The 27,552-nt window shown below is 49.2% G+C and overlaps 1 protein-coding gene and 1 long non-coding RNA gene across 4 annotated transcripts in view; one reads left to right on the top strand and one right to left on the bottom strand.

Moving 5' to 3' along the window:
• Nucleotides 1–27,552, top strand: part of ak8 (adenylate kinase 8) — a 235,233-nt gene that overhangs the window by 184,609 nt on the left and 23,072 nt on the right. For 2 of the 3 annotated variants that reach the window (XM_085965537.1, XM_085965535.1), the window contains one exon: nt 3,707–3,787. In XM_085965537.1, coding sequence (XP_085821663.1) covers nt 3,707–3,787 — 81 coding nt within the window. Of the gene's footprint in view, nt 1–3,706; nt 3,788–15,578; nt 15,787–27,552 lie in introns of those variants that run through there. The other variant, XM_085965536.1, reaches the window with a different exon arrangement.
• LOC147101704 (uncharacterized) lies at nt 577–6,583 on the bottom strand. The gene is made up of 2 exons (XR_015073342.1): nt 6,125–6,583; nt 577–3,439 (listed from the first exon to the last, which is right to left on the bottom strand). It is a non-coding gene; the product is annotated as an uncharacterized LOC147101704 (long non-coding RNA).

The raw sequence follows: 27,552 nt of genomic DNA, 5'->3' as shown, positions 1-27,552 counted from the left end.
CAACAAAAATAAATTTAGGCTCAAATAAACAAAGTAACCATGCGTTAATGGTCAATAATCCTCTTCTGGTGGAAGTCCTTTTCCTAGTTACCAATCTGTGGAGTTTCACATGCTCACATAGCAAAAATTTGGTAGCTTAAGAGCAAAAGCTGATCAGTGAGGAAAGGGAGATCTGATGGGATCTAAAAAGGCTAAATATGTTAATACTTTTAAAGGCAATAGAAAAATATCTAAGTACTTTAAGGAGAAGCTCACTTTCCAGGTAAGCACTGAAAATAGAAAGTACTTACCCATGGATTATTACCTCTAGTGTTTAAATATTACACATTAAAAAATATTCCTAATCAAAGGATTTCAACATGGAGCCTCCATTTCATTGGGGTTGATACTCTGGGGTGGTGTCAGCCAAGGAAATCCCCTAGGAGTGTTTTGTCTCTATAAAACTGACCAGAGTGGAATGGGTTCCTTTAGAGGTACGTTGATTGTGGGTTCCTCTCTCTCTCACCACCCCCCCCCTTCTTTGCCAAGCATTATTTGCTGTGTCCTGATGGTCAAAGGAAAATTAAGACTGCTCCATCAGGATAAAAAATATATTGCAGGAACAAACAGATCGCTACCAGAATATTATACAGTACTATTAACAAAGACTGTTTTAGTCTATTCTAGACTTAAAGTATGGAGACTATTCCAGTATATTTCTGTTAACTATTGTGTGAAAACCACATGTTAAATGATCAAGATATGATATACAGCATAATTATAAAAACAACAGTGAGCTATTATGGACTATAATGAAGGACTGTATGCTGTATACTTGACAATGTGAAAGCCAGGTCTAGTGACACCTTCTAGACCAGAACTGGTTATGTAAATTCAGAAGTGATGGAGCAGCTATGATATTCATTTTACATGGCTGTTGTCAGAGATTCATAATAATTTCTGTGGCTGATGCTTGAATCCTTCATCCACATGTGTGTGGTGGATCTTGTCAGCTCTCAGCCAGAATCCTAAGGGGAATGTAGAGGCGGAATGTCTCATCACAGAAGAAAAATGGCATTAAATAAATTTTGCCCCACAGCAAGTGTGACTCATGTCAGTGGAGGAAGGAGCTGTGGGTCAGTCCAGACAGATGGGATGAAAGTTTCTTCCCTCTCTGGTAAGCATTAAGGGTCCTTACTGAAATGAATTTTGGCATGTAATCAGTTCCCAGTGGATGCAAGTCTATAATGTAAAACTGTCCAAATTTGAGCTCTAATTGGGCAATCTCACTCAAAGAGGCCGTAAGGGTAGCCGATGTGGGCAATGGAAATGTTGTGTTGTTGAAGGTTGGAGTTGCTTTTCTGAGGTGAGAGCCAAGTCACATTTGCTGGAGCAGTACGCAGAGTGCTCTACACCGTGTCTAACTTCACATAGCAGACCTGGAAATGATTGATATTGTCACTGGATGCGGAGGACAAGTTCTATGTTCTGCTTGTGGTCACTCTCCACTTGATGAGCATACAAAAGAAAATAAGATTGGAGGAGACTACCAAACATTCCCCAGCTGAAAGCGGAGGTGAGTAGGCATGATGGGAGAGGAAATTAAAGAAAAATGAACTCCAAAGTAGATCTAAAGAGATAAGTGGGCTACTCTTTCAGCCATCTACGCACACAGCCAAAAACTGATTCAATTCCGGATGGTTTTAACTACACAAAAGCTTGGCTTAGCTTCTACATGTTACAGGATCAACAAGAAAGTAAACAATTGAAGTCTTTGAGAATGATGAAATATGCATGGCTATCTGTGACAGGCAGATAAAGTAAAGCAATTAGGCACGTAATCCGAGCGGTAGGCTGCAGCAGCCCCAAGCTCTCTATTAGTTAATGTAGTTTGTACCTCCTCATCCCATCAAATCAGCTAACACTTCCACTAATTGGTTCATGAATTATACAGCTCCCATTATAATTTAATCACCAATAAACATTTTGGGCCGGTGTAGAGTGTATCTCTCATTAATTCGTTAATTTAAGCAGATGGAAGGGTGATCGGATGAACGGGTGGCACACATTGCCTGAGGCAGAGAAAAAGTGGACAAATAAAATATAAAATAAAGGGAGGGGGAAACCTTTCAGGATTTCAGTTGTCAGAAACCCAATCTTCAAGCTGACAGCCGCCTTCCTCTCTGACACTGAAATTGAGTGACAGATTCATATCAGCGCTTGTCAACTGCCTAAACATCAGGCTGGTTGGTAAACAGAGCACAATGTAAATTAATTCTCATCTTACAGCCCTTTCTCTGTTCCATGAATATTTCAGCACAGGCAGCATAAATATTAATACTAATAGCTTTGCTCAGTAGTTATTATTTCTGTTTTATGACAAATATTCATAAAATATTCAGGACATTTTAGAACATTTACACAGTTGAATGTGAGATTGCCAGCTTCCAGGGAAGTTTGAACATATTGGGGTGCTCTTGATGTTTTTTCTAAATTAATTTATAATGAATGGTTAAATATGTAATCAATTTTGAGCAGTGATTCACCAAAATATATGTTGGGGATATTGCTAGATTCTCTCAACAGGTCGCCTATTTTTTTTCTTTTCTTTTCTTTTAATTGGATTCATGAGTTTTATATCTGATGTTGTAATTTGCTTGAAGTACTTGCTAATTTAGCAGTTAATGGCAGCCAAATACAGTGTCTCTTCTGCCCCTGGAGAGATTTTATTCACAACTGGGGTAGATTTGTCACAATCAATTATGACTTAAACAAGAAATGGCCAGCGGGGGCTGTGCTGGTGGAAGTCGATCTCCGAGACAGGGCCAGTACAGCTGGTATCTGAGCATTACTCAATGCACCAACCGTCTGAAAGGAGCAACCAAATACTACCGAATATGATATATTTGGGGTTTTCCAAAATGGCCTATACAGTATATGAGTTATTACAGTTCCATTTACAGCACTTTTTTGTACATTGTGGACATGATTAAGAATTATATACACTCTTTTACGCTTTGCATTTTTGTTTCTGTAAAGAAATTTAAATCAAGTTGTTTTAGTTTTATGCCTCAGACACTGGTGTTTAAAATTAGATAACTAATTAGATTATTGATCATTGTACAAACATTAATACAGTCTGGCAAAAATGCAGAGTCATTCTTTATTCATGAGCCTCAGTATATTTTGGGTAGTTCACCAGGGAAGTATGGTAGGGTACCTGTCTTTAAGGCAGTTTTGAAGTGAACATACGTGACTTTCCCCTTCCTGTGCTACACCGGAGCTCCATGCAGTGACGGTCCTTCTTTCTTCTTGTCATCCGCTGCATTGCATCTGCCTTCAGCATTTCAGCTTGATTCTTTTTTAGACCATTCTCCTAAAATGTTGCCATATTTGAAGTTCTGCATTATCTGTAGAAAGCTCTCTTGCATTACTGACATGCACACATTTCCTTGGCTGCCTAATGGAAATTGCAAGAAAAAGGTGAAATTAAAGATTTGAGTGGGTATTATCCTTCATTTCAGTTGATACGGAGAAGTCTTACTAGGGACTGATGCACACAAATTTGTAATTGGAGTTTAATCTGGGATACCTCTGCATTACAATAGGTTGTTGGCTTGCTCTGACCACTGTGCAGTTTGACTGGTTTCATTCTGCTTCTGGTTTATAAACCTTGGACAAACCCACACTACTTATTTTCTGTGTTTGATTTGCTGCTTTTTCATAGGGTGTATTTTCTGGATGTTCCTGATGATGCTGTCATTGAGCGTCTAACAATGAGGATGACTGATCCAGTTACAGGTGAAAGGTCAGTGTTTCTTTTTTCCAAACGATCAATTGTGTGTGCCATTTTATACCACACATTTAGCCTCGAGACCTATTTTATACATGTTTATTATATAAGCATAATAATTATACTATATTGTATTATAAGGGACCGTATGGCTTACTCCTGCTCCTATTTCCTATTTCTTATAACTGGAGAGGTAAAGGATGGATAAAAATCTTTGATGTTTTACCAGCTTCATTGATTTTCCCCTTAGCTAGCTTAAACTTCACTGATTGTATTTGTTCTATATAAAAGTCAGGATGTATTGTAAATATTTTGTAACAATTAGTTTTGAAGTCCCCACCTCCCCCCGCCCCCAAATTTATATTCCCTTGTTACCAAGCTACAAACCACTGAAAGTAATCTTTCATTGTTTACATTCTCAAACACCTTCAAAATGTTGAAATTTGTATTAGATCTGCTCTTGACCTTCTCTGCTCCAATGAATACAACCCAAATTTTTCAAGTATCTTGCCATAGCTATATCCTCTCATTCCTAGTATTATCCTTGTGAATTAATGCATTCCTTTTCCTTGGCTCCAATATCCTTTTTATAATGGGTGCCCAAAAACGACACAGTATTCCAACTGTTGTCCAGGAGGATGATGCTAAGGGTGAGGAATTTATGGAGTATTTTGTCTCAAAGACTACCCAAACAGCAGCTTAAGCCACCTCCTCCTCTTCCCCATCACGCCTTAACCAGGTACATCTCCTCTATGAGACTAACCTCCTGTAACCTCAGTCCCTTCGCCACCCAAATCCTTGCCACTTAACAAGCCGAGTTTCAAACTCCATATTCATTATCAAAACTGCTTTCTTCCACCTCTTCAATAACATCTGCCTTCACCTCATCATTGCTATCACTGAAATGCTGTCTGTGTTTTTGTTCTCTAATACCCTGCCCTCTGGCCTCCTGAGCTCCATCCTAGACGAACTCCAGCTCATCAAATTGCACCTGCCCTGCATTAAGTCCTGCTTGCCCTTTACCCCTGTCCTCACTCACATCAATTGGCTTCCTGTCCCCTAGTGCACTGAATTCAAAATCCTTCTCCTCATATATAATTCTGTCCAAAACCTTACCGCTCTGTACCTCGACAATCTCCTCACCTTGTGCCCTATCCATACCCTTTGATCCTCCAACCCTGGTCATCTTGTGCATCCCACCCTCCCTTACTCCACCAGCAAAGGCAGAGTCTTCAGTCATCTTGGACCTTCTGTCTGCAGCCACTTCCCTAAACCTTTACACCTTCTCCCACTTCTCTCCAAAGTCTCCTTACACGTTTATGGTTATCTTTCCTAACGCTATTGCTGCTTGATATCTGTTTCTCCTCTGTAAAGCACCCTGGGACATTTTATGTTAAAGATACTTTATAAAATAAAGACTTGCTTTTATATAGCACATTTCACGGCCACCGGACGTCTCAAAGCACTTTACAGCCAATGAAGTACTTTTAAAGTGGAGTCACTGTTGTAATGTGGGAAACGCGGCAGCCAATTTGCACACAGCAAGCTCCCACAAACAGCAATGTGATAATGACCAGATAATCTGTTTTTGTTATGTTGATTGAGGGATAAATATTGGCCAGGACACCGGGGATAACTCCCCTACTCTTCTTCGAAATAGTGCCATGGGATCTTTTACATCCACCTGAGAGAGCAGACGGGGCCTCTCGGGTGGACGTAAAAGATCCCATGGATAAATATAAATTATTGTTGAAGCAAGCATTTTGAGACACTATAATGACTGGGCATATTTACATTACGTTTTTTAAAAAGTAATCTCCACCCTTAACATCATCAAAATATGTAAATATTCAAAATTGATCGCAGCAGACAATCCATTTCCCATCATTGTGTTTAATTTTTCTTTGAGATGAAGGTGGTAAAAATTTAATGAAATGTGCTCCAAAAATGGTACAGGGGCAAAGAGTTATTTGGACTAGATCTAATTAAATAATCTCTGTGTAAATTAACCAGTGGTTGATATGCATATGTGTATGTGGACAACCTCAAATATGCAGACATTAGGAAAGGAAAAGACTTGCATTTATAAAGCATCTTATTGCATCTCAAACCACTTCACATACAATGATTTGCTTACAAGCATAGTAATTATTATGTAGGCAAATTTGGCAACCGTTTTGCATATAGCAAACGGCAATGATGATCACTTTTTGCTGCTATTGGTTGAGGGAAGAATGTTAGCCACAATACCAGAACTCCCTGCTCTTCAAATACGGTCATCGGATCTTTAGTACGACCCATTGGAACAGGCAGACGGGCCACAGCTTTAACACCTCATCCAAAGGACCTCACCTCCAGTGATGCAGGATTCCACTAAATTATGTGGTCCTGGAGTGGCCCTTGACCTCACGCCACTCTCACCTCTGAGTCAGAAGGCTGTCGCCAATTCAAGCTCTCACATTCAGATAAGGTTCCCTGAACACACAATAACACTGTCATCAGCAAAGGCAAAAAGATACACTAAAACTTAAAATTAAGAAAAGATCAATAATGAGTCAGCAGCAAGCAATAAACTGTTGTCTGTTTAATCGTCTGTTTTTTACAGTTCCTAAATTACTTATAATTGGAGTAATCTACCTGTGACTGAAAATAGAGTATTTTATAATACATCATTATTGTGCCATTTGAAACCAGATAAAAACAGATTATTCCAGCATTACTTGCCAACTAAGGCACAACAGGTAAGATACAAATGCTAAACTCACCTTTAAGTCAATTATTCAGGATTTACTTGATCACAGAAAGGACACAATCCGCTTTTCGGTCCGTAGACTATAAATCAGGCGTCATGCCTTTAAGAAGGATCACACCTTTAAGAAACTCGATCTGCAACATAGTTAAGCCCAGAGCGGGGGAGGGGCAGTCGAAGCTGTGGACTGATGAAAGGCAGTCGGACTTGGTGTAGTCTCTGACGCCATTTTTGTGTTCAACATGCAGTCTCAACAATTAAACCTTTTCTGTTGAACCTCTCCAAGTTCAGTATTTTTTGCTAGGAGTACGTAGACTCCTACATTGGTGACCCCGACGCTCAGGACGACTCCTAAGCGTAACCATGGCTGACACAAACGCAGTTTCTGTGAAGCTGCCATCGCCTGGTTCCTTCAAGCCGAATCGCAATTCTGACTCCGCGGCATCACCGCCGACGCAACGATGTACGACTACCTCCTCGCCTCCCTGGGCAGCTCCACAATCACGAAAGTCTGGACAACACTACAAAACCCTTCGGAGGAAGGCAAGTACGCACATCTCAAGGCCGCGCTCCTTAAAAAATTCACAGCCTCCCAATTTTTGCGCAACTGCCACCTCCTCGACCTCCCGGGCCTCGGTGACTCCACGCCGTCAGACTTGCTCTCACACATGCTTGCTCTGACCGACGAGAAACCGCCCGGCTCCCTCTTCCGCACGCTCTTTATCCGCCAACCACCTCCCAGCATCCGCCCGGCGATTGTGGCGTCCAGCCTCACGGACCTCGAGGCCCTGGCCGACGAAGCCGATAAGCTCCTGTCCGCCGGCTCCAACCACGCCGTCACCCCCGACCTGGCCTCCGCAGCGTCGGCGCGTGCTCCACCCTCTATCGCGCGGCCACACAGCTCGGCCACGAGGCCCCCCAGTCCCCCAAGCCCTCCGACCCAGGGCTACTGCTACTTCCATACCCGGTTCGGCGCACGGGCACGCCGCTGCAGCCATCCCTGCACATTTCCAACCGCTCCCACACCGGCCTACACGATGGCCGTGGGGCAAGCAGGCGCGCTGCTGTACGTTACGGACAGCGCCCCCGGACGCCGTTTCCTATGCGACACGGGCGCGCAGTGCAGCATCATCCCCGCGTCCGCCCTCGAGATCCAGCGAGGCGGCCGCGGCCCTGCGCTGGCTGCCGCCAACGGCACCGATATCCGGACGTACGGCACCTGCACCGTCACCATCGACCTCGCAGGCCGCCGCTACCACTGGGAGTTTATCACCGCCAAGGTGCTCTCCCCGCTCCTCGGTGCGGATTTCCTGTGCGCCCACTGCCTGTTGGTTGACATGCCTCGGCGCCGCCTCGTGGACATGAACACCATGTCACCTATCCCGGGCGCCATGGCCCCCCCCCAACCCACCGAAATGGCGTGGCAGTGCCGTGCCCGCTCAACGGACGACTACTCGGCACTCCTGGCTGAGTTCCCAGCCCTCACCAACCCGACCTTCTCCGCGAAAGTTGCTAAGCACGGGGTAGAACACTTCATCCCCACCACAGGCCCACCAGTGTATGCCCACGCCCGCAGGCTGGACCCGGCCAAGCTGGAGATCGCGCGGGCCGAGTTCGCCACAATGGAACAGCTCGGCATCATCCGCCACTCCAACAGCCCCTGGGCCTCCCCACTCCACATCGTCACCAAACCCGACGGGGGATGGCGCCCCTGCGGGGACTACCGGCGCCTAAACGACGCCACCACGCCAGATCGGTACCCCATACCGCACATTCAAGACTTCTCGGCTAGACTGGCCGGCCGCTCAGTCTTCTCCAAAGTCGACCTGGTGCGCGGTTACCATCAGGTGCCAGTCCACCCCACGGACGTTCCCAAGACGGCCATAATCACCCCTTTTGGGCTATTCGAGTTCCTCCGAATGCCCTTCGGCCTCAAAAACGCGGCCCAGGCCTTCCAGTGGCTCATGGACTCGGTCCTCCGGGACCTGAAGTTCCTCTTTGTCTACCTGGATGACATCCTGGTAGCTAGTTCCTCCAAGCAGGAACACATCGAGCACCTCCGCACCCTGTTCCGGCGGCTCAGTGAGCACGGGCTCATCATCAGTCCAGCCAAGTGCCAATTCGGCCTCAGCAGGATCGAATTCCTCGGCCACCACATCACGCAGGACGGAGCCATTCCCCTGCCCGCCAAGGTGCAAGCCGTCCAGCAGTTCCCCCGGCCTACCACCATCAAAGGCCTCCAGGAGTTCTTGGGGATGATCAACTTTTACAACCGCTTCATTCCCGGAGCGGCCTCCCTCATGCGGCCCCTATACGAAGCCCTCCGGGGTAAGAAAGACAGAATGGCGATCGAGTGGTCGGCGGACATGTTGACTGCTTTCGACTCGACCAAAAAGGCACTTGCTGACGCCACCATGCTCGCTCACCCACAGCCCAACGCCAGGGTGGCCCTCACCACAGACGCCTCCGACCACGCGGTCGGCGCCGTGTACGAACAGTGGGTCGACAGGGGCTGGCAACCGCTGGCCTTTTTCAGCCGCCAACTGCGCCCCCCGGAGGCCAAATACAGCGCCTTTGACCGCGAGCTCCTCGCACTGTACCTGGCAGTCCGCCATTTTAGATTTCTTCTGGAGGGCCGCCCCTTCACTGCGTTTGTCGACCACAAACCCCTGACATTCGCGATGGCAAAATCTGCAGACCCGTGGTCAGCCAGGCAACAACGCCAGCTCGCCGTGGTGTCCGAATTCACCACGGACATCCGGCACGTCTCCAGTCGAGACAACGTGGTGGCCGACTGCCTATCCCGCCCCGCCGTCCACGGCGCCCACCTGGCAGTGGACTATGCTCAACTGGCAGCGGAGCAACGCACCGACCCCGATCTGCTCTCCGCGCCCACAACCCTCCCAGGGCTGCGACTGACCGATGTCACCTGCGGCCCGTCCGCCGTCACAGTCAAATGCGACACCTCCTTGGCGCAACCCCGCCCCGTAGTCCCGGCGTCCTGGCGAAAACGGGTGTTCGACATCGTCCACGGCCTCTCACACCCCGGCACCCGCGTGTCCATTAGACTGGTGGCCAACCGATTTGTCTGGCGCGGCCTACGCAAAGATGTGCGCGTCTGGTCCAGATCCTGCATAGCATGCCAGCATGCCAAAATCCACCAGCACGTCAAAGCCCCACTCGAGGAGTTCACCGTGCCAGAAAGAAGGTTTGACCACGTCCACATCGACCTCGTCGGCCCCGTGCCGCCATCACAAGGTCACACGCACCTGCTGACAATCATGGACTGTACCACCCGCTGGCCCGAGGCCATTCCACTGATGTCCACCACCACCGCCGACATCGCAAGGGCGTTCATCGGTACCTGGGTCGCTCGGTTCGGCGTCCCCTCCGACATGATGTCGGATAGAGGCCCGCAGTTCACCTCTGATCTGTGGGCCGCCATCGCCCGAAACCTCGGGGTGGCCGTTCACCGCACCACGGCTTACCACCCCCAAGCCAACGGACTGTGCGAGCGATTCCACAGGTCCATGAAGGCGTCCCTCCACGCCAGCCTCGAGGACGAGGCTTGGATCGACCGCCTCCTGTGGGTGCTACTTGGCCTACGCTCCGCGGTCAAGGAAGACCTGCAAGCCTCGGCGGCGGAACTCGTGTACGACCAGCCGCTGCGCGTACCCGGAGAGTTCCTGCCCACCGCCACGACCCCCTGGTCGGCTGACCAGCAACGCCGCGCTTTCGCCAACCGAGCACAACAGTTCGCTCCGGTACCCACCGGCCGGCACGGCGAGCCAGCAACCCGCGTACCACCTAGCCTGCACATGGCCAAATTTGTTTTCGTGCGCCATGACGCCCACTGAGGACCTCTACGGCCCCCATACGATGGACCCTACAAGGTACTCCAGACGGGGAACAAGTTCTTCCTCCTCGAAGTGGGCGGCAGAACAAGGTGTCGGTCGACCGGCTCAAGCTGGCGCACCTAGAGCCCGACGAACCCGTTCAAGTGGGCCAACCCCCACCGCGGGGCAGACCGCCTAAGAGCCTGACGCGTCCGACCGCCCCGCTCCCGACACCAACCGCCAAGAGCCGTTCCGGCCGTGCCATCAAGCCGCCACGCCGGTTCGTACACTCCCTACTAGCGGATTCTGGGGGGAGCTGTGTGGCGTACCGATCACAGAAAGGACAGAATCCGCTTTTCGGTCCGTAGACTATAAATCAGGCGTCATGCCTTTAAGAAGGATCACACCTTTAAGAAACTCGATCTGCAACATAGTTAAGCCCAGAGTGGGGGAGGGGCAGTCGAAGCTGTGGACTGATGAAAGGCAGTCGGACTTGGTGTAGTCTCTGACGCCATTTTTGTGTTCAACATGTAGTCTCAACAATTAAACCTTTTCTGTTGAACCTCTCCGAGTTCAGTATTTTTTGCTAGGAGTACGTAGACTCCTACAGTTTACTTGTTTCTGTCGGCTGTCGTAATTGTAGTGCGGATGAAAAATTTCCGAAGACTGGTCATTAAAGGAGATGTTTTCTGCTACCAGTGAAATTTAAGTTTTTTTGCCTCTTGCTGGAACAAAGCTAGCAGGCAACACAGTGAGCTGGCTGCACCCAATTTTCTGTGGTCAGCTCTTTTGAATCATTTTTCATAGCTGCCTGTAAATCTTTGACCTTATGCCAAACGGGGAAGACAGAATTATCAGACAAGCAGGTCCAAGTTAAAAGGAATGTGTGCGCTTAAAAGTAAGTGGCTGCATATGGAATCAAATATGGTTTTGGCCTTTATAAAGCTTCAAAATTAGTTTTAGATATTTAGCAGCCTGGGCCAAGGCTGGAGCTGGGGAAGAGTGACAGTGAAGTGAAAGGACCCCAGATGCATAAGAAGACTGACGTAATAAAACTCACTACGCACTTGGTTTGAGTATAATCAACTTGTTTCAAAACATGGAGGTCTAGTTATCTTTCACTAGTTCCTGTCTACACAATGTCCTGGGCAAGCTGGGCCCACGCCCGAGTATTTATACTCCTTGGACGACGCCACCAGCTGGCCGTCCAGTGTTATTTCATGAGTCTTTCTTCATGGATCATAAGATTCATAACAAAGACACTTTAAGTAATCTGGCAATGCAAGATTACTTGGCAGTACCATATAATCGGGAGGCTGGCCCAAGATTGCATGAGACAAAATGTTACCTGTTAACCTGTTCCATACTTTTTTTTCACCCACGCCTAGTCCTCATACAAACGTGTCACTGTTTCATTGCATATCATTCATAACCAGTAGGGCACACAGCTTGAAGTTGAAATGCCTTGCCATACTCACATCTTTCAATAGGGCATCACAGCTCAAGTTATTGTAAAGCAACCTAGCTGCATGATGCAGAGTCACTTGCTGACACTCAGATTGTCAGGAATGTTGAGCACCTATCTGTCATCCTGCATGTGTTCCTCCAATTTCCAGCATCTGAAGACTGTTGTTCTGCTTTTACAGCAGGATGGCACATCAAGGGCCCAAACACCACCTGCAGAAAGGTGTTCCTGTTGAAGCGTAGGTAGGGAAAGCACACACCTCCTGTGACATGCCCAAGCCGCAATGGTAAGGCTGTGTGAAAACGCATTCCACCTCAGTTGGAGGCAGACCTCCCTCTGATTATTGCTCTGCAATTCCTCCTCGCCCATAAATTCACTGAGTCGAAGGAATTCCCCGAGTAATGTCCATTCTATCCGGGGTGGTTGTTTCCACCCAGTGGACAATGATTGCCTATGTTGTAAATTCTATGTAATACTTTCAACAGCAGGTGATGAAAAAAATGAGAAATAAAAAGAAAAAAAGGAGTAAAAAAAAAGTCAAAAGATGCAACTTAAAGAGGCAGCAAAACCAAATCGTGAGGGCAAAAATACAACTTCACTGTTACTTACAAAATCAGAGGACGTACATCTTTAAGAACTTACATTCTAAAGACTTAAATGTCATTTTGGTAGTGGACCCATTGTGTGCAGCACACAATGGTGACACTGGCCCCGATTTTAATGGAGTGCAAGTGTAGCGTGGGTTGGGAGGTTGGGACAAGTGACAAGCTCGTACGACTGTGCTGGCGTGAGGCCTCAGATATTTTAACCCTGGGTCTCATCACCATATTCCAGGATGGACTCTCACCAGAACCCAGTGGGAATGACGAGAGTGCCAACGGGCAGGAGCGAGATTTCAGGCACCAGGAGGTCACAGCCAGAGACCCCAGGGAATGGTCCCCATTTGGTAAGGTAACGCTAAGGCAAGTCTTCGGGGAGGGGGGTGAGTTGGGAGGCGATAGGGGGAAAGCCCAGGGCAGGGGCAGTCAGAGGTTTCCATGTGTGATCCGGAAGAGCGCTCCTGCTCCTCCTGGCCCACAAGAAAACCATTAATACCGTAAAAAAAACTTACCTTTTCTGAGCATCTTCTGGCCCTGGATTCATCTGCCGGCAGCTTTCCCCAGCGTGTTCCACACACTGCGCAACTTGCACGGCCCAGGATTAAAATCGCGTTTGTTCCAAATGACTTCATATGACGCCAGCTTTTGAATTTTGATTAGTTTCTCTTTTAATAAAATGAAATATAGAAATTCAATTCAGACCAGATAATAACCCTTCTCAAATGAATAGCCTCATACCTGCAACAGAATGATCGTTCAGCATCTGATCTGTTTCCTTCAGCCAACTTAAAGTTTGTGAACCATTAATCCACATCATCTCATCGATTCTTATTCACTCTACTTTTTGTAAAATGTGGACCAGAATATAGATCAGTAATATCATAGAGTTCTTCTGTATCAAATATCCAATATCTTTGTTCCTTTGCTTTCCCTTTGAAATCTTATAACCTGAATTTGGATCTTGTCGCACCTGATCTTTTATTGAGAGTAGGTTTGTAAGTGCTCCAATGAGGTTCTCTAAATTTGCAAATGTGCAATGCCCTGGCAGATGGAGAAGAATTCTCAATTACTCTAAATCCCAACTTCTGACAAAGGACAAATTGCTCCTAACTTAGAAATTCCAGATGCAAAATTCAGCCTTTTTTCTCTGCTCCTCCAGTCCATTTGCCCCTCATTTTAAGTCAGTAACACTATGCAGAAAGTACTTTTTGCCCAGATATTTGCAACCATAAGAGTAATAACTTAAAGTTAGATCTCTGTTTATAAGCCTGCTTTTTTGGTTCCTCCAGTCTCTGTAATATTGTGATATTCCCCACAGTCAGATAATTTGCCCACATTTAATACATGAAGAAAGACTTTTTGGATAAAGTACACAGGGCTGCCACAAACCACAGAAGCTTACGGCGGGGCGGGGGGTGGAGGGGTGGGCGGAAATGGCACAAGATCAGCTTGTGCATATGCTCATAAATCCAGGTGATGTGTCATAAGCAGCCCACAGAGGGCAGCAGATATATTAAAAGTCATTCCTTCTGACGTAATTCGTAAGGAAATATTACACAATGGCCTAGAAATTCGGGCACGCCCAAAAATGGGAACAATCCCTGCGCCTGACTGGATAGGCCCGAGGCGCACGTAATATTGGGCCTCAGGCCTCATCGTTGAACCGGTGAGCTGTGGGCACCTAATGGGTGTCCCCAGGTAGCTCGCCAGAGAAGAGGATTCGAACATCGGGTGGCTGCGACGCCAGCAGCGACCCTCAGGTAAGTCATTAAAGGCAACTGGTGGGGGGGGGGGGGGCGACCGGGAGAGGGGGATTGCGTGAGGGGCATCAGTGTCCAGGATTGGGAGAGAGGGTGACAGTGATGATCGAAGAGTTGAGGCTGGCTGCCTCAGGGCAACCCAATATAGGGGTCTAAAACAGGTGGCGGGCCCTTTATTTGCATATGCAAAGGACCTAACGATGGTTTTTTGCCTATACCAATATGGCCTCCGACTCGTAATGAGCGTGCGCTTCCTACCCGCCATATTAGAGGTTTAGGAGGCCGTTTAGCACCTGAAACCAAGAAGACAATAGGACAGAGGAATAAGAGTATAGAAGTTCGCAATAAGGTTACTGATATTTAATGTTGTCTGTCTTGGACTGCTGTCCATTCTAGATTAATATTTGATGTATGTGTCAACAGTTTTTGATATGTTGAATCTAAACTTTTTGCCTTTCCTTTAATGTTTGTCAGATTGGCAGAGCTGGCTTCTGCCTGATGTCAGCTTCAAGCCCTCTCATTTCTCAGCCCCATTCCTTGCATTGGTCCAATGTCTCAAAACTTACTTAACGTGCATCTCAATCATCTCCTCCCGCCTCCATCTGCCAGCTTGCTACCTTCTTTCCTTGCCTGTTACCTGTCCAGATTAATGCAACCGGGCTGCTCTCTTGGTGCTGCTGCGTTCTCTGCCTTGGCCACTGTGCTGCTGCTCCCACTCAACGTGCTGTCACAGGAAATATCTTGATATCCTCCATGCTAATGAAGGAAATTCCCTATTTTCCTTGGACGCTGTCTCGCTGTGGGGCAGAATCCTGCATGTGGGACTGAAAAAGTGTGGCAGCTGTGATGAAGGGTGTTGTGGAAAATAAGACTTGGGGAGGTAGGGAGGGACAGAAGCAGGAGATGGGTTTGATGCTGTCATTGGTTAGTTGGGGAGGGAACATGGAGACATAAAGGGCGTGATCTTGCCAGCCCTGGGGAGGCGGGTATGGAGGCGGGACTGCTGGGAAAATGGCAGAATTTGGGGGCGGGTGCCCAATCCGCCCCCAGCCCGCCTCCGTGCCATCTTGCCAAGAGGCGGGTAGCCATCCTGCGCCGGGTCCCGTCTCCTTGGAGGCGGGAAGGGATTACAGCCACTTAACTGCCTGTTAACAGGTAGAAAATAGGCTTATCACCATTTAGCCCACACAAGTGCGGGCTTCCCAAAGGCTCCAAAACCCGCCAGGTCAGCGAAGCGAGTAGTGGGTCAGTGAAGCGAGTAGTGGGTCTGCGGGGGGTCGGAGGGGTCCAAAAGTGTGCTGTGGAGGGGAGTGATGGGTGCAAGTGTGGAGAGGTGAGTATCTGAGGTAAGTGCAAAGTGTTAGAAAAAGTGTACTTACCTTTGTTTCTTCCTGCAGGCTTCAGTCAGGCTTCAGTCGGTGGGTATGCGGAGAGTCCATCCCACAATCAATAAAAAGAGAATCCTTCCACTCAAATCTTCAGTGTATACACCCAGACTTGTTTTTCATGGCCTGCCTAAGAGAGAAGAGAGTTTTCCTGTTCATCTACATTAAAAAAAAACACAAATGTAACAATGAACGAGTTCCGATAGTGATTTATTAATAAACGTTGGGCTCGATTTTGTCAATGGGGAGCTTTTGGAGGCGGGACTCCCACTTTTTGGGTTGTAGTCCCGCCTCCATCGACTTGTGGCCAACCCACGCTATTTTCCCTTGATTGACCTTGTTAAGCCCGCCCAGCGGGCTCAGCAGGCCAATTAAAGGACACCTGGTTACTGGTGACGTCAGCGATTGACATTTCATCTGTCAAGAGCTTTTGACAGATGGAAAATCAGCATTTGACAGCTCTGTGAAGCTGTCAAACACTGATGATCTGTCTTTTAACTTGAGTCCTTCTACTCAGACTCAGTTAGCGAGCTCTCCAGACCAGAAAGCAGAGGCTGCAGCTTTTGACAGTTCAGCGGCCATTCTGCTTTCTTTGCCGGTGAGATGAGGGATTCCTGAGAACTGAAGGAAGGAAGCCTGCAGGAGAAAGTAAAGGTAAGTAAAACTTATTAAAACACTTTACACTTACCTCACACACTTACCTCGGCACACATGCACCCATCACTCACCTGCACAACGGACATCTCGACCCCTCCAACCCCTGCAGACCGACGGTCCGCCTCACTAACTTGGCGTGGTTCGGAGCTGTCGGACAGCCCACACTTCAGGGTTAAAAATAGGGATTAGGCAAAAAACTGCATGTTAACTACCTGTTAACAGGCAGTTAATTGGCACTAATCCCCTTCCCGCCTCGGGGAGGCGGCTCCCAGCACAGGTCGGGTACCCGCCTCCTGGGACATTGGCACGGAGGCGGGTTGGGGGCGGGATGGGTCCCTGCCCCCCGATTCTGCAATTTTCCCACCACTCCCACCTCCTTGGGGCTTGGAAAATCGAGCCCATTGTGTCTACCATGGTGCTTCCCTTTTACCCACAGTTTCCATGGTGGTGTTGCGGATGCACGTCTACCTATCCTCATGCTCTTTCTAAGTGATCTCCCACTGACAGGGAACTGGGAGGGGGATAGGTTGGCACAAGCTGTGTCCCCAGAATGTGGTGCTGGGATACGAGACAGCTCTCAAGCCTGGACTCTGGGTGCTTCCTCTACAGTCTGTGAACTCTCCACAAATGCAGTGGTAGCCTGGCCCAGGTTATCGAGGGATAGAATTTTAAAACCAAGAAAGAGCACACATGCCAAAGCAGGCTTCAGTCAAGAACATGTGTGAAGTATTATTAATAAAACCATCAGGTACCTTAATTTTGAAGGCTGTATGCTACAAGGAGGAGCCAAACCACTCACTTAGCTTCTTTCATAGAAAAATAGGAGCAGGAGTAGGCCATTCAGCCCTTCGAGCCTGCTCCACCATTCAATATGATCATGGCTGATCCCCTATCTCAATACCATATTCCCGCTCTCTCCCCATACCCCTTGATGCCTTTTGTGTCTAGAAATCTATCTATCTCCTTCTTAAATATATTCAGTGACTTGGCCTCAACTGCCTTCTGTGGTGGAGAATTCCACAAGTTCACCACCCTCTGAGTGAAGAAATTTCTCCTCATCTCAGTCCTAAATGTCCTACCCCATATCCTGAGACTGTGACCCTCGTTCTAGACCCCCCAGCCAGGGGAAACAACCTCCCTGCATCCAGTCTGTCTAGCCCTGTCAGAATTTTATACATTTCAATGAGATCCCCTCCCATTCTTCTAAACTCTAGTGAACACAGGCCTAGCCGACCCAATCTCTCCTCATACGACAGTCCTGCCATCCCAGGAATCAGTCTGGTGAGCCTTTGCTGCACTCCCTCTATGGCAAGCATATCCTTTCTTAGGTAAGGAGACCAAAACTGCACACAGTACTCCAGGTGTGGTCTCAACAAGGCCCTGTATAACTGTAGTAAGACATCCTTACTCCTGTACTCAGATCCTCTTGCAATGAAGGTCAACATACCATTTGCCTACCTAACTGCTTGCTGCACCTGCATGTTTGCTTTCAGTGACTGGTGTACAAGGACACCCAGGTCCCTTTGTACATCAACATTTCCCAATCTATCACCATTTAAATAATACTCTACCTTTCTGTTTTTCCTACCGAAGTGGATAACTTCACATTTATCCACGTTATACTGCCTCTGCCATGTATTTGCCCACTCACTCAACTTTTCTAAATCGCCTTGAAGCTTCTTTGCATCCTCCTCACAACTCTCAATCCCACCTAGTTTCGTGTCATCAGCAAACTTGGAAATATTATATTTGGTTCCCTCATCGAAATCATTGGTATATATTGTGAATAGCTGGGGCCCAGACACTGATCCTTGCGGTACCCCACTAGTCACCGTCTGCCACCCTGAAAAAGGCCCATTTATTCCTACTCTCTGTTTCCTGTCTGTTAACCAATTTTCAATTTCCAGGAACCTCGGGGCCTGTAAACAAGGATTCTGCAGTAATTTGGCCAATTTTGCCTCCTGTTGACCCGTGCCCATTTAAGCAGGTCGGGCCTTAAGGCATATCCAAAATTCTTGTCACCTGGGTCTCTCCATCAATTGTACGCCTCCATGTACATCCAAAGTCTGACCTCTCTATTCTAATGAGCGCTTCCAGGAATTCCAGACACTCCAATTCTGCCCAGCCACTGCTGTACACACACTACTCCTGAACAGTGCCTTCCCAGGAAAATTGGCCCTTGTAACTGTCCTCTAGATGCCGGAACAATGCCACTAGAGACCGGCTAGTATTATTAAATTATAAAAAAGGAGTTGCATTTATATAGCGCCTTTCATGACCACCGGACGTCTCAGCGCTTTACAGCCAATGAAGTACTTTTGAAGTGGAGTCACTGTTGTAATGTGGGAAACACGGCAGCCAATTTGCACCCAGCAAGCTCCCACAAAGAGCAATGTGAAAATGACTAGATAATCTGTTTTAGTGATGTTGGTTGAGGGATAAATATTGGCCAGGACACCGGGGATAACTCTCCTGCTCTTCTTCGAAATAGTGCCATGGGATCTTTTACATCCACCTGAGAGAGCAGACGGGGCCTCGGATTAACATCTCATCCAAAAGATGAATAACCATCAACAAATAGGAAACCTTTTTTAAAAAGCAAGAATACAGAAAATATTCCCCCCTCACTAGATCTTTAGACGACATATTGTCAATCTGAGGCATCGATGGGTGTTTTTCTAGAAGTTGCTATTTTCATTCCTTCGCGGACTCTTGCCTGTTGTAAACTGATTTTCAGGGCAAGGTTTGTGGATTGGAGACTCAGAGAGACATCAAGAATATTGCAGGCAGTTCTGTGGAATGCACTGGGTTGAAGGCTGCAACCTTTTTGTAGATTCTTTTATCCCCAGTGCTGACTGGCTCAGTGCCATATTATAGGATAGAATTTTCATGGAGTTCCATCAATCCCACCATAACTTTGGCAGAAGCGCTGTAGAAGCAGCGGAAACAGCTATTCCCGCCATTTAAGAACATAAGAAATAGGAGCTGGAGTAGGCCGTACGGCCCCTCGAGCCTGCTCTGCCATTCAATAAGATCATAGCTGATCATGGACCTCAACGCCACTTTGCTGCCCGATCTCCATAGCCCTCGATTCCCCTAGAGTCCAAAAATCTCTCTATCTCTGCCTTGAATATACGCAAAGACTCAGCATTCACAGCCCTCTGGGGCAGAGAATTCCAAAGATTCACAACCCTCTGAGTGAAGAAATTCCTCCCCATCTCAGTCTTAAATGGCTGGATTTCTACCAAAGGTATAGCAGGAAATGGAGAAAACCCCAGCAGAAATTCCTGGCACATATATTTGCTATACATATGAATTAGAAGCACAAAACCAGCTCGTGGCAACCATGACTTGGAATGACAGGTAGCTCAGCAGTGCTAATAAAGTGAAATGTTCACTTCATGAACTTTTAATTTTGTTTAGAGTCTAGTTTCAATCAGGAAAACAACTCCCTGGATTGAATGGCAGCTTCATTCACAGACCATCAAAAAACAGAGCGAGCGAAACGCTGACTGATTCCTTTGCGTAATTTGTAAATTAAACTGCCAGTCAAAGTATGCCGTTTTCTAGATTGAAGTCAGATACTGAACAAAATGGAAAAATACACCTGCTGCATTCTTTTAGTGAATGTCGCCTTGAAATACATTTGCAGCTGTAAAACTTTAATGCAGGTTCTTGGGTGGAGGGGGACTGAGGGATGGAGGGAAAGGGTTCATGGGTTACTAAGTGTCAACGGGTGAAGTGGAGCTCGCTTGAGGGTTAATGTACACTACAGATGGAGCGTTAGTGTGAAGCGGTTCCCCCTTTGCACCAATTTTAAACTTGTGTAGTGTAAATCTGCAGTTGAGGCCCAACCTGACTTCTGAACAAACTACAAAGTATTTACAGCACAGAAACAGGCCATTCAGCCCAACAGGTCTGTGCCGGTGTTTATGCTCCACACGAGTCTCCTCCCACTCTACTTCATCTAACCCCCATCAGCATATCCTTCTATTCCTTTCTCCCTCATGTGCTTATCCAGCAAACCAATATGCTCGAAATCCTGGCATGCGCGTTAGTGAGCAAAGCTCCACATTAATAGCGCAAGTTCATAAAATCTACCATTCTAAGGGCTCGATTTTCCAAGCCCCGAGGAGGCGGGCATGGAGGCAGGATAGCACGTAAAATCGGAGAAAGTGGGGGCGGATGGCAAATCCGCCCCCATCCCGCCTCCGTGCCTTTTTGCCAGGAGGCGGGAAGATGTGCAGCTTCGGGTCCCGTCTCCTGGAGGCGGGAAAGGCTTTTAATCCTTTTAACTGCCTGTTAACAGGTAGTTAACAGGCAGAAAAAGGGATTAGTGCCATTTTACTTTCACAGCTGAAGGCTTCCCGACCTCGGAGAACCCCGCCGGGTTGGAGGAGACATGGAGGAGTTCTGCGGCAGTCAGAAGCACCTGGAAGTAAGAGAGGTGAGTGATGGGTGCAAGTGTGGAGTGGTAAGTATGCAAGGTGAGTGATAAGTTTAAAAACGTGTTCACTTACCTTTTTTTACTTCTGTAGCCTTTAGCCGTGCTGGATCGGGAGAGCGGACATCCACCTTGTCAATTTTAGGTAATGGCTGATGGACCCTCCGATCCATCAGACATCTGAAATTTACTTTTTTACAATGTTTTTTCAGTCCTCACCACAAAAACTAATCACACTCAAGAGAATGTCAGCGTTTGACAGTTTCACAGAGCTGTCAAACGCTGTCAATTCTTCTTTCAAGAAGTTTTGACAGACGTTGACGTGATCTGTCAGTGACTTCTTCCCGAATTGGCTTGCTGAGCCCGCAGGGCGGACTTAACAAGCTCAATCAGGGGACAATCCCTCTGAATGGTCAGGCGAGGTTGGAGGCGGGACATTTACACGACAAGCAGCAGTCCCACCTCCAACTCGCCTCCATTGACAAAATCCAGCCCTAAGTGTACTATGGTGGTAATTTTCCCAGTTAGGGCTCCCAGATTTGCCTCTTGATAGTGTATATCAGAAATTCAGGAGTCCACTGTCCTTGATTTTCCATCCTTTAATGGGATCCCCACTGGGAGCCACACACTCAGAAAATTACTCCTTATGTGTTAACAACAAAGACAAGGGCCTAGAAATTCAGTATAGCCAGTTTTGGGGCGCTAAAGTCGGGCGGGCGCTAAAGTTGCGCCCCCTTAGCCGATATTCAGTAGCTTCGCCCTAAGAGGTTGCTGGAGCGCTAAAACTGGCGATGCACGACTATCTTTAGGCGCTAAGCCGGCGGTGCAGAGGGATAGGGCCGAGGCGGGGCGCAGCGCGGGTGCGGTAATTTTTTGATTGACAGCAGACACCGTGGCGCCGGCCAGCTCTTAAAGGGGTAAGGGTCGACTTGCTCTGCTGCCACGCCCTGCACACTGCAGCTTTCCAGCTAGGCCTGAACACTGCTGCTGACCACAAGGAGCCATGGCAACGGTTCAAAGGGCCCGTGAGCACGCCCTGCGCTTCTCAGCCCATGATTTGGGTGTCATGGTGAGGGCCTTGGAGAGGAGACGGCACATCTTGTTCCCGGACACTGGCAGGAAGCCTACCACCAGCGTCTACACCAAAGCCTGGAGGGAGGTCGCCACCAGGGTGTCGGCCAGCGGCGATGTCCCCAGGGACAAGGTCCAATGCCGCAAGAAGTACAATGACCTGACCAGGATTGTCAGGGTGAGTACCCTTTCCAGTCTCCTCCTCATCCTTGCATGTACACCTGACACGATGGGCAAAGGGACCTGAAAGGCCTAATGGCCAGCCCTCAGCCAGCAGCTATGGGACATTCATGAGCATCAATTGCACATTCTGCACTTTACACACTGGCCAAGCTATTCCACCATGGGAGGCAGTGCACACCACATCAGGGCTACACACTGGCCAAGCTATTCCACCATGGGAGCCAGTGCACACCACATCACGGCTACACACCACACTTAGAGGCCGTCCTTTCTCTTGCAGGTCAAACTTGCCAACAATCGGAAGCACCACGAGCAGACCGGGGGAGGGCGCCCCCAGATCCAGGAGCTCACTCCCCTGGAGGAGCGCGTGAGTCGCCTCATGGGAGCCCGGGTGATTGTGCCCATAGCGTGTGGAGAAGCCGACCCTCTTCCGGGCGACAATGGTAAGGACATCGCCTTTTGGCCCTCTCTCGTCGCACTTGCGCATCCGATCTACCTCCCTTGCCACTGTCCGACCAATGCGCTGAATGCCACCAGTCATGCCTCCCTGGCTGACACCCTGTCCTCACTCTGAAGCTACTCTTGTGCCTTCCTGCTTTCAGCTGGTGACGAGGAGCTCCCTGAAGCTGCCAGTGACAGCCCCTCCGAAGAGGAGGAGGAGGAGGAGGAGGAAGAGGAAGGCGGACCATCAGGGCAGCACTCAGGTCCGGCAGCAGATCAAGAAGTGGTGGACATGTCTTCCCTGGAGGAGAGCCTGGAGGAAGTGTCGGAGGGGAGTGGAGCTGCTGGGACCAGTGGCGTCCAGCAACCCAGGAGGGCTGCGGTTGGTCCGCGGCCTTCCCCCCCAGAGGGGGGAAGGATCGGAGGGGAGTGCAGTTGCTGGGGCCAGTTGCCGCCAGCAACGTGGGAAGGGTCGGGCAGCTCGGACCCCTGCTCCCCAGCGGGAGAGTCCGGCCTCCAGTCCGGCCACCTTCACCTCTGAGGAGGTGCGCCAGCTCGACCAAATGGCCCAGGATTCGGACCGCCGCCACACCGAGCTGATGGAGGTAGTGGCACGGATGCCTGAGGCAATCGAGTCACTGGCGACCAGTGTGCGCGAGTTCGGGGCCTCAAATGCCGCGAGTGGCCGGCTGCTCACTGATGCCGTCCAGACAGTGGCTGCTCTGTTGCGGTCGCAGACCAGGGCAACAGGGGCACTCACTGCTGCCACACGCGCGGCCTCAGCCAGGCATCGCCAGGACACCCGCCGCGCTGCAGCAGCACAGCGGTCTGCCCTTCGGCAGATTGGTGCGCATGCTGTAGTGCGGGCCCGGGCGAGTGCCAGAGTGCCACATCACCAGCCAGCACCTCCCATGCGCTAGCTTGCCCAAATTTCCCCATCCGTCGCCGCCACTCCCCCAGTGGAGCCTCAACGGCAAGCGGCTGGAGATGATGTTGGCCAGGCACATCTGCGCCAATCAGCAGGTGGCCCCTCGAGGGCCAAACCCCGTCTAGGCCAGCCCCCAAGGGCATCTGCCGGAAGGACATCTGACCCTCGAGCCTTCCCCCAGCCTCGCAGCAGCCACTGGGCAGAGCTTGCGGAGGAGCAGCAGGCCGGGCAGGGGCCCCAAAAGGCTGGACAAGGTCTCGCCCTCGCGGGCCACTAAGTAGAGGGTGTGGCCAACTTTTATTTTATATGGCGATGGCCATGTTTCTTTTGCCCGTGTTTGTTTTGTTTCTGGGGATGTTTTTTGTGTTAAGGCCGAGGATGAAGGCCAGTTTTGTCCAAATGTGGAGTTATTCCTCCCCAGGTTGTGGGAGTGAGTCGTTTGTTGAACTTTTTGTTGGGGCCGTTGATTGTTTTTGGGTTTCATGTGGGAAGGGGTTTCATTTGTGTCAAATAAAGATTTCTCTTTATTCAGAGAGTGTCCATGTTTGTTGTTGTAAGTGTTTGTTGGCTTCGCCGGCTGAGGGCTTGCGGAGCGGCTGCGTTCATGTTCCTTCATGGCCACAAGGCATTCCCTGACAGGGGGCTTAGAAGTGACGTGCAATAAGCTGCCGACGGACGGCCCTTGGACCTTGTTGCTCCCTCCTGGGAAGGTACTCCTCCTCCTCCTCCTCCTCCTCATGCTCCTCCTGCTCCTCCTCCTGAGGTGGTGGTCCAACGTGAGGTGGCAGTGCCTGAGTCCTGCAGAGAGCCAGGTTGTGCAGCATGCAGCAAACTACGACGAATTGGGAGACCCGATCCGGCGAATACTGCAGAGATCCGCCGGAACGATCAAGGCAGCGGAACCGCTGCTTGAGGACCCCAATAGTTTGCTCGATGATGTTCCTGCTCGCTTGATGACTCTCGTTGTATGCCTCTTCAGCAGGGGTCCTGGGCGCGCGGAGCGGGGTCATGAGCCAGGTACACAAAGGATAGCCTTTGTCCCCGAGAAGCCATCCTCTTGGGGGAGGCTGTGCCTCGAACATGTCACGCACAGTAGTCTGCCGCAGGATAAAGGCATCGTGGCTGCTGCCTGGAAAGCGGGCATTGACAGCCAGGATGCGCTGCTTGTGGTCACACACCAGCTGCACATTGAGGGAATGGTAGCCCTTCCGGTTGCGGTAATGCTCGGCATGCTCCAGAGGTGCCCGCAAAGCCACATGCGTACAGTCAATGGCGCCCTGCACCGAGGGGAAGGCCGCGAATCTTGCAAATCCCACTGCACGCTGATGCTGGCTCTCCAGGGCCATGGGGAAGGAGATGAATTTGCGTCTCCTTCTGAAAGGGCATCGGTCACCTGGCGGATGCAGTAATGCACGGCGAACTGGGATATGTTAGCTATGTCCCCAGCAGCGGATTGGAAGGAGCCGGTGGCATAGAAGTTCAAGGCCACCGTCACCTTCACTTCCACCGACAGAGACGTCCTGCACCTGAGCTTTGGACGCAGATCTCTGCGAAGCAGCTGGCAGATCTCTGCAACCACCTCCTTTCGGAATCTCAGCCTTCTTACACATCGCGCGCCACTCATGTTGAGGTAGGAGCGCTGCTGGCGGTATGCCCTGACTGGGTAAGGCCTATGTTGCTGACGCCTGTTGCCCCCTCTGCGTCTAGCCAGGGCTGCCCCTCTCACACCGCGTCTGCGAGCCCTATGGACATGACGCTGAAACTCAGCGTTGGCACCCCATGCAGCCCCCATCAAATGCAACAAACAGTCAAATATCCAAGAGGCCACTTGCAACGCTCTGGCCTGATGCCAAAAATACCTGAGCTGTTGTTGGGCCAAACCAGTTAGCTCTCTTCCTTGTGTCTCCAGAAATCCGTTGCACAAGAGTGTTTCCTGCAAAATGGCTGGCCTTTATACTGCAGGGTAAGTGCCCTTTAATTTGCGCTCCCCGGGGCCCGCGTCGGCTCTGTCGCGTTCCATTTAACAAGCGTTCGCGCCGCCAGCCGCACAATGGGGCGGTCCCACTGAAGTTCGGGATCGGGGCGCGCAAAGGGCGTTGCACGAGGATGTGACGTCATTTTCTGCGCACGCAGGTGAGCGCGCGCAAAGACTTTGCGCCGGCGCTAAAGGTCTACTTAATTTGGGGCGAGGCGCAAACTGCGCTGCGCCTGGGCGCTACACGCATAGCGCCCAAAATTCACTTCTCTTAAGGCGCTAACGGCTGGCGCAACCAACTGAATTTCTAGGCCAAGGTTTCCAGCTCAGGGCTAGGAAGTGACGGTTGGAAAAGCTTTTGGGTCAAAGAGGGGGGAGCTTGATGAAAACTGGTGGCCTTCATTTTCCTGCACGTTTCCACCAAACATACAGACGGACCTCAGCCCCCGCCCGCCTCCACCCACCCCCCCCCCCAACCTTCGAACACCACCGCTCACTTCAGTCCTCTCAGAATCTCAGACGCCTCTCTCCTCCCCAGTCCTTCACACCCTACAATGCTCCACCCCCCCCCCCCGCATTTCTAGATACCGTGAGCTCCTCCCAGTAGTCACACAGTCAGGCACTCCCTTCCAGATTTCAGCCCCCAATTGGCTGCTCCCAAACCCCACCTTCCATTGTTCCTAGACTTCAGGATCCCTTTTGTGGTGTTTCAAGACCCTGACCCCATCCAAAGTTCCCAGACCATGTAATCGCCCCTCAACGTTCCCCCCTCCTGATCCTAATGAGAGGGAGGAATTGAATGAAATCAGTATTTGTAGGGAAATGGTGTTAGAGAAATTGACGGGATTGAAGGCCGATAAACCCCCAGGGCCTGATAATCTACATCCTAGGGTACTTAAGGAAGTGGCCCTAGAAATAGTAGATGCATTGCTGGTCATCTTCCAAAATTCTATAGACTCTGGAACAGTTCCCATGGATTGGAGGATAGCTAATGTAACCCCACTATTTAAAAAGGGTGGTAGAGAGAAAACGGGGAATTCTAGACCAGTAAGCCTGACATCGGTAGTGGGGACAATGCTAGAGTCCATTATAAAAGATGTAATAGCAGAGCACTTGGAAAACAGTGACAGGATTGGACAAAGTCAACATGGATTTACAAAAGGTAAATCATGCTTGACTAATCTACTGGAATTTTTTGAGGATGTAACTGGTAGAATAGATAAGGGAGAACCAGTGGATGTGGTGTGTTATAAATCTCATCATTCATCAAGAAACTACTCATGAAATAATGCTGGACGGCCAGCTGGTGGCGCCGTCCAAGGAGTATAAACACTCGGGCGTCGGCCCCAGCTTCCCAGGGACATTTTGTAAGACAAGGAACTAGTGAAGTACAACTAGACCTCCATGTTCTGAAACAAGTTGATTAAAGCCTTGCTTTATGCTCAAACCAAGTGTGTAGTGAGTTTCATGTCATGGTGTATTTGGACTTTCAGAAGGCTTTCGATAAGGTCCCGCATAAGAGATTAGCGTGTAAAGTTAAAGCACATGGGATTGGGGGTAAGGTACTGTCTTCGATAGAGAACTGGTTGGCAGACAGGAAGCAAAGAGTTGGAATAAACAGGTCTTTTTCCGAGTGGCAGGCAGTGACTAGTGGGGTACCGCAGGGATCGGTGCTAGGACCCCAGCTATTCACAATATATATAAATGATCTAGACGAGGGAACTAGATGTAATAGCTCCAAGTTTTCAGATGACACAAAGCTGGGTGGGCGTGTGTGCTGTGAGGAGGATGCCGAGAAACTACAGGATGATTTGGACAGGTTGGGTGATTGGGCACATGCATGGCAGATGCAGTATAATGTGGATAAATGCGAGGTTATCCACTTTGGTGGCAAAAACAGGAAGGCAGATTATTATCTGAACGGCAATAGATTGGGAAAAGGGGAAGTGCAATGAGACCTGTGTGTCCTTGTGCACCAGTCGCTGAAGGTAAGCATGCAGGTGCAGCAGGCGGTTAAGAAGGCAAATGGTATGTTGGCCTTCGTAGCGAGAGGGTTCGAGTACAGGAACAAGGATGTCTTGCTGCAGTTGTACAGGGCCTTGGTGAGATCACACCTTGAGTATTGTGTGCAGTTTTGGTTGCCTTATCTGAGGAAGGATGTTCTTGCCATGGAGAGCGTGCAGCGAAGATTCACCAGACTGATGCCTGGGATGGCAGGAATGACGTATGAGGAGAGATTGGATCAATTAGGCTTATATTCGCTAGAGTTTAGAAGAATGAAAGGGGA

The sequence above is a fragment of the Somniosus microcephalus genome, chromosome 23 (assembly GCF_052327205.1).
Source record: "Somniosus microcephalus isolate GS21.2 chromosome 23, FLI_Smic_1.0, whole genome shotgun sequence".
NCBI classification, from domain to species: Eukaryota; Metazoa; Chordata; class Chondrichthyes; order Squaliformes; family Somniosidae; genus Somniosus; species Somniosus microcephalus.
The sequence above is the reverse complement of the archived record's forward strand: the minus strand, read 5'-3'. Positions and strand labels throughout refer to the sequence as shown.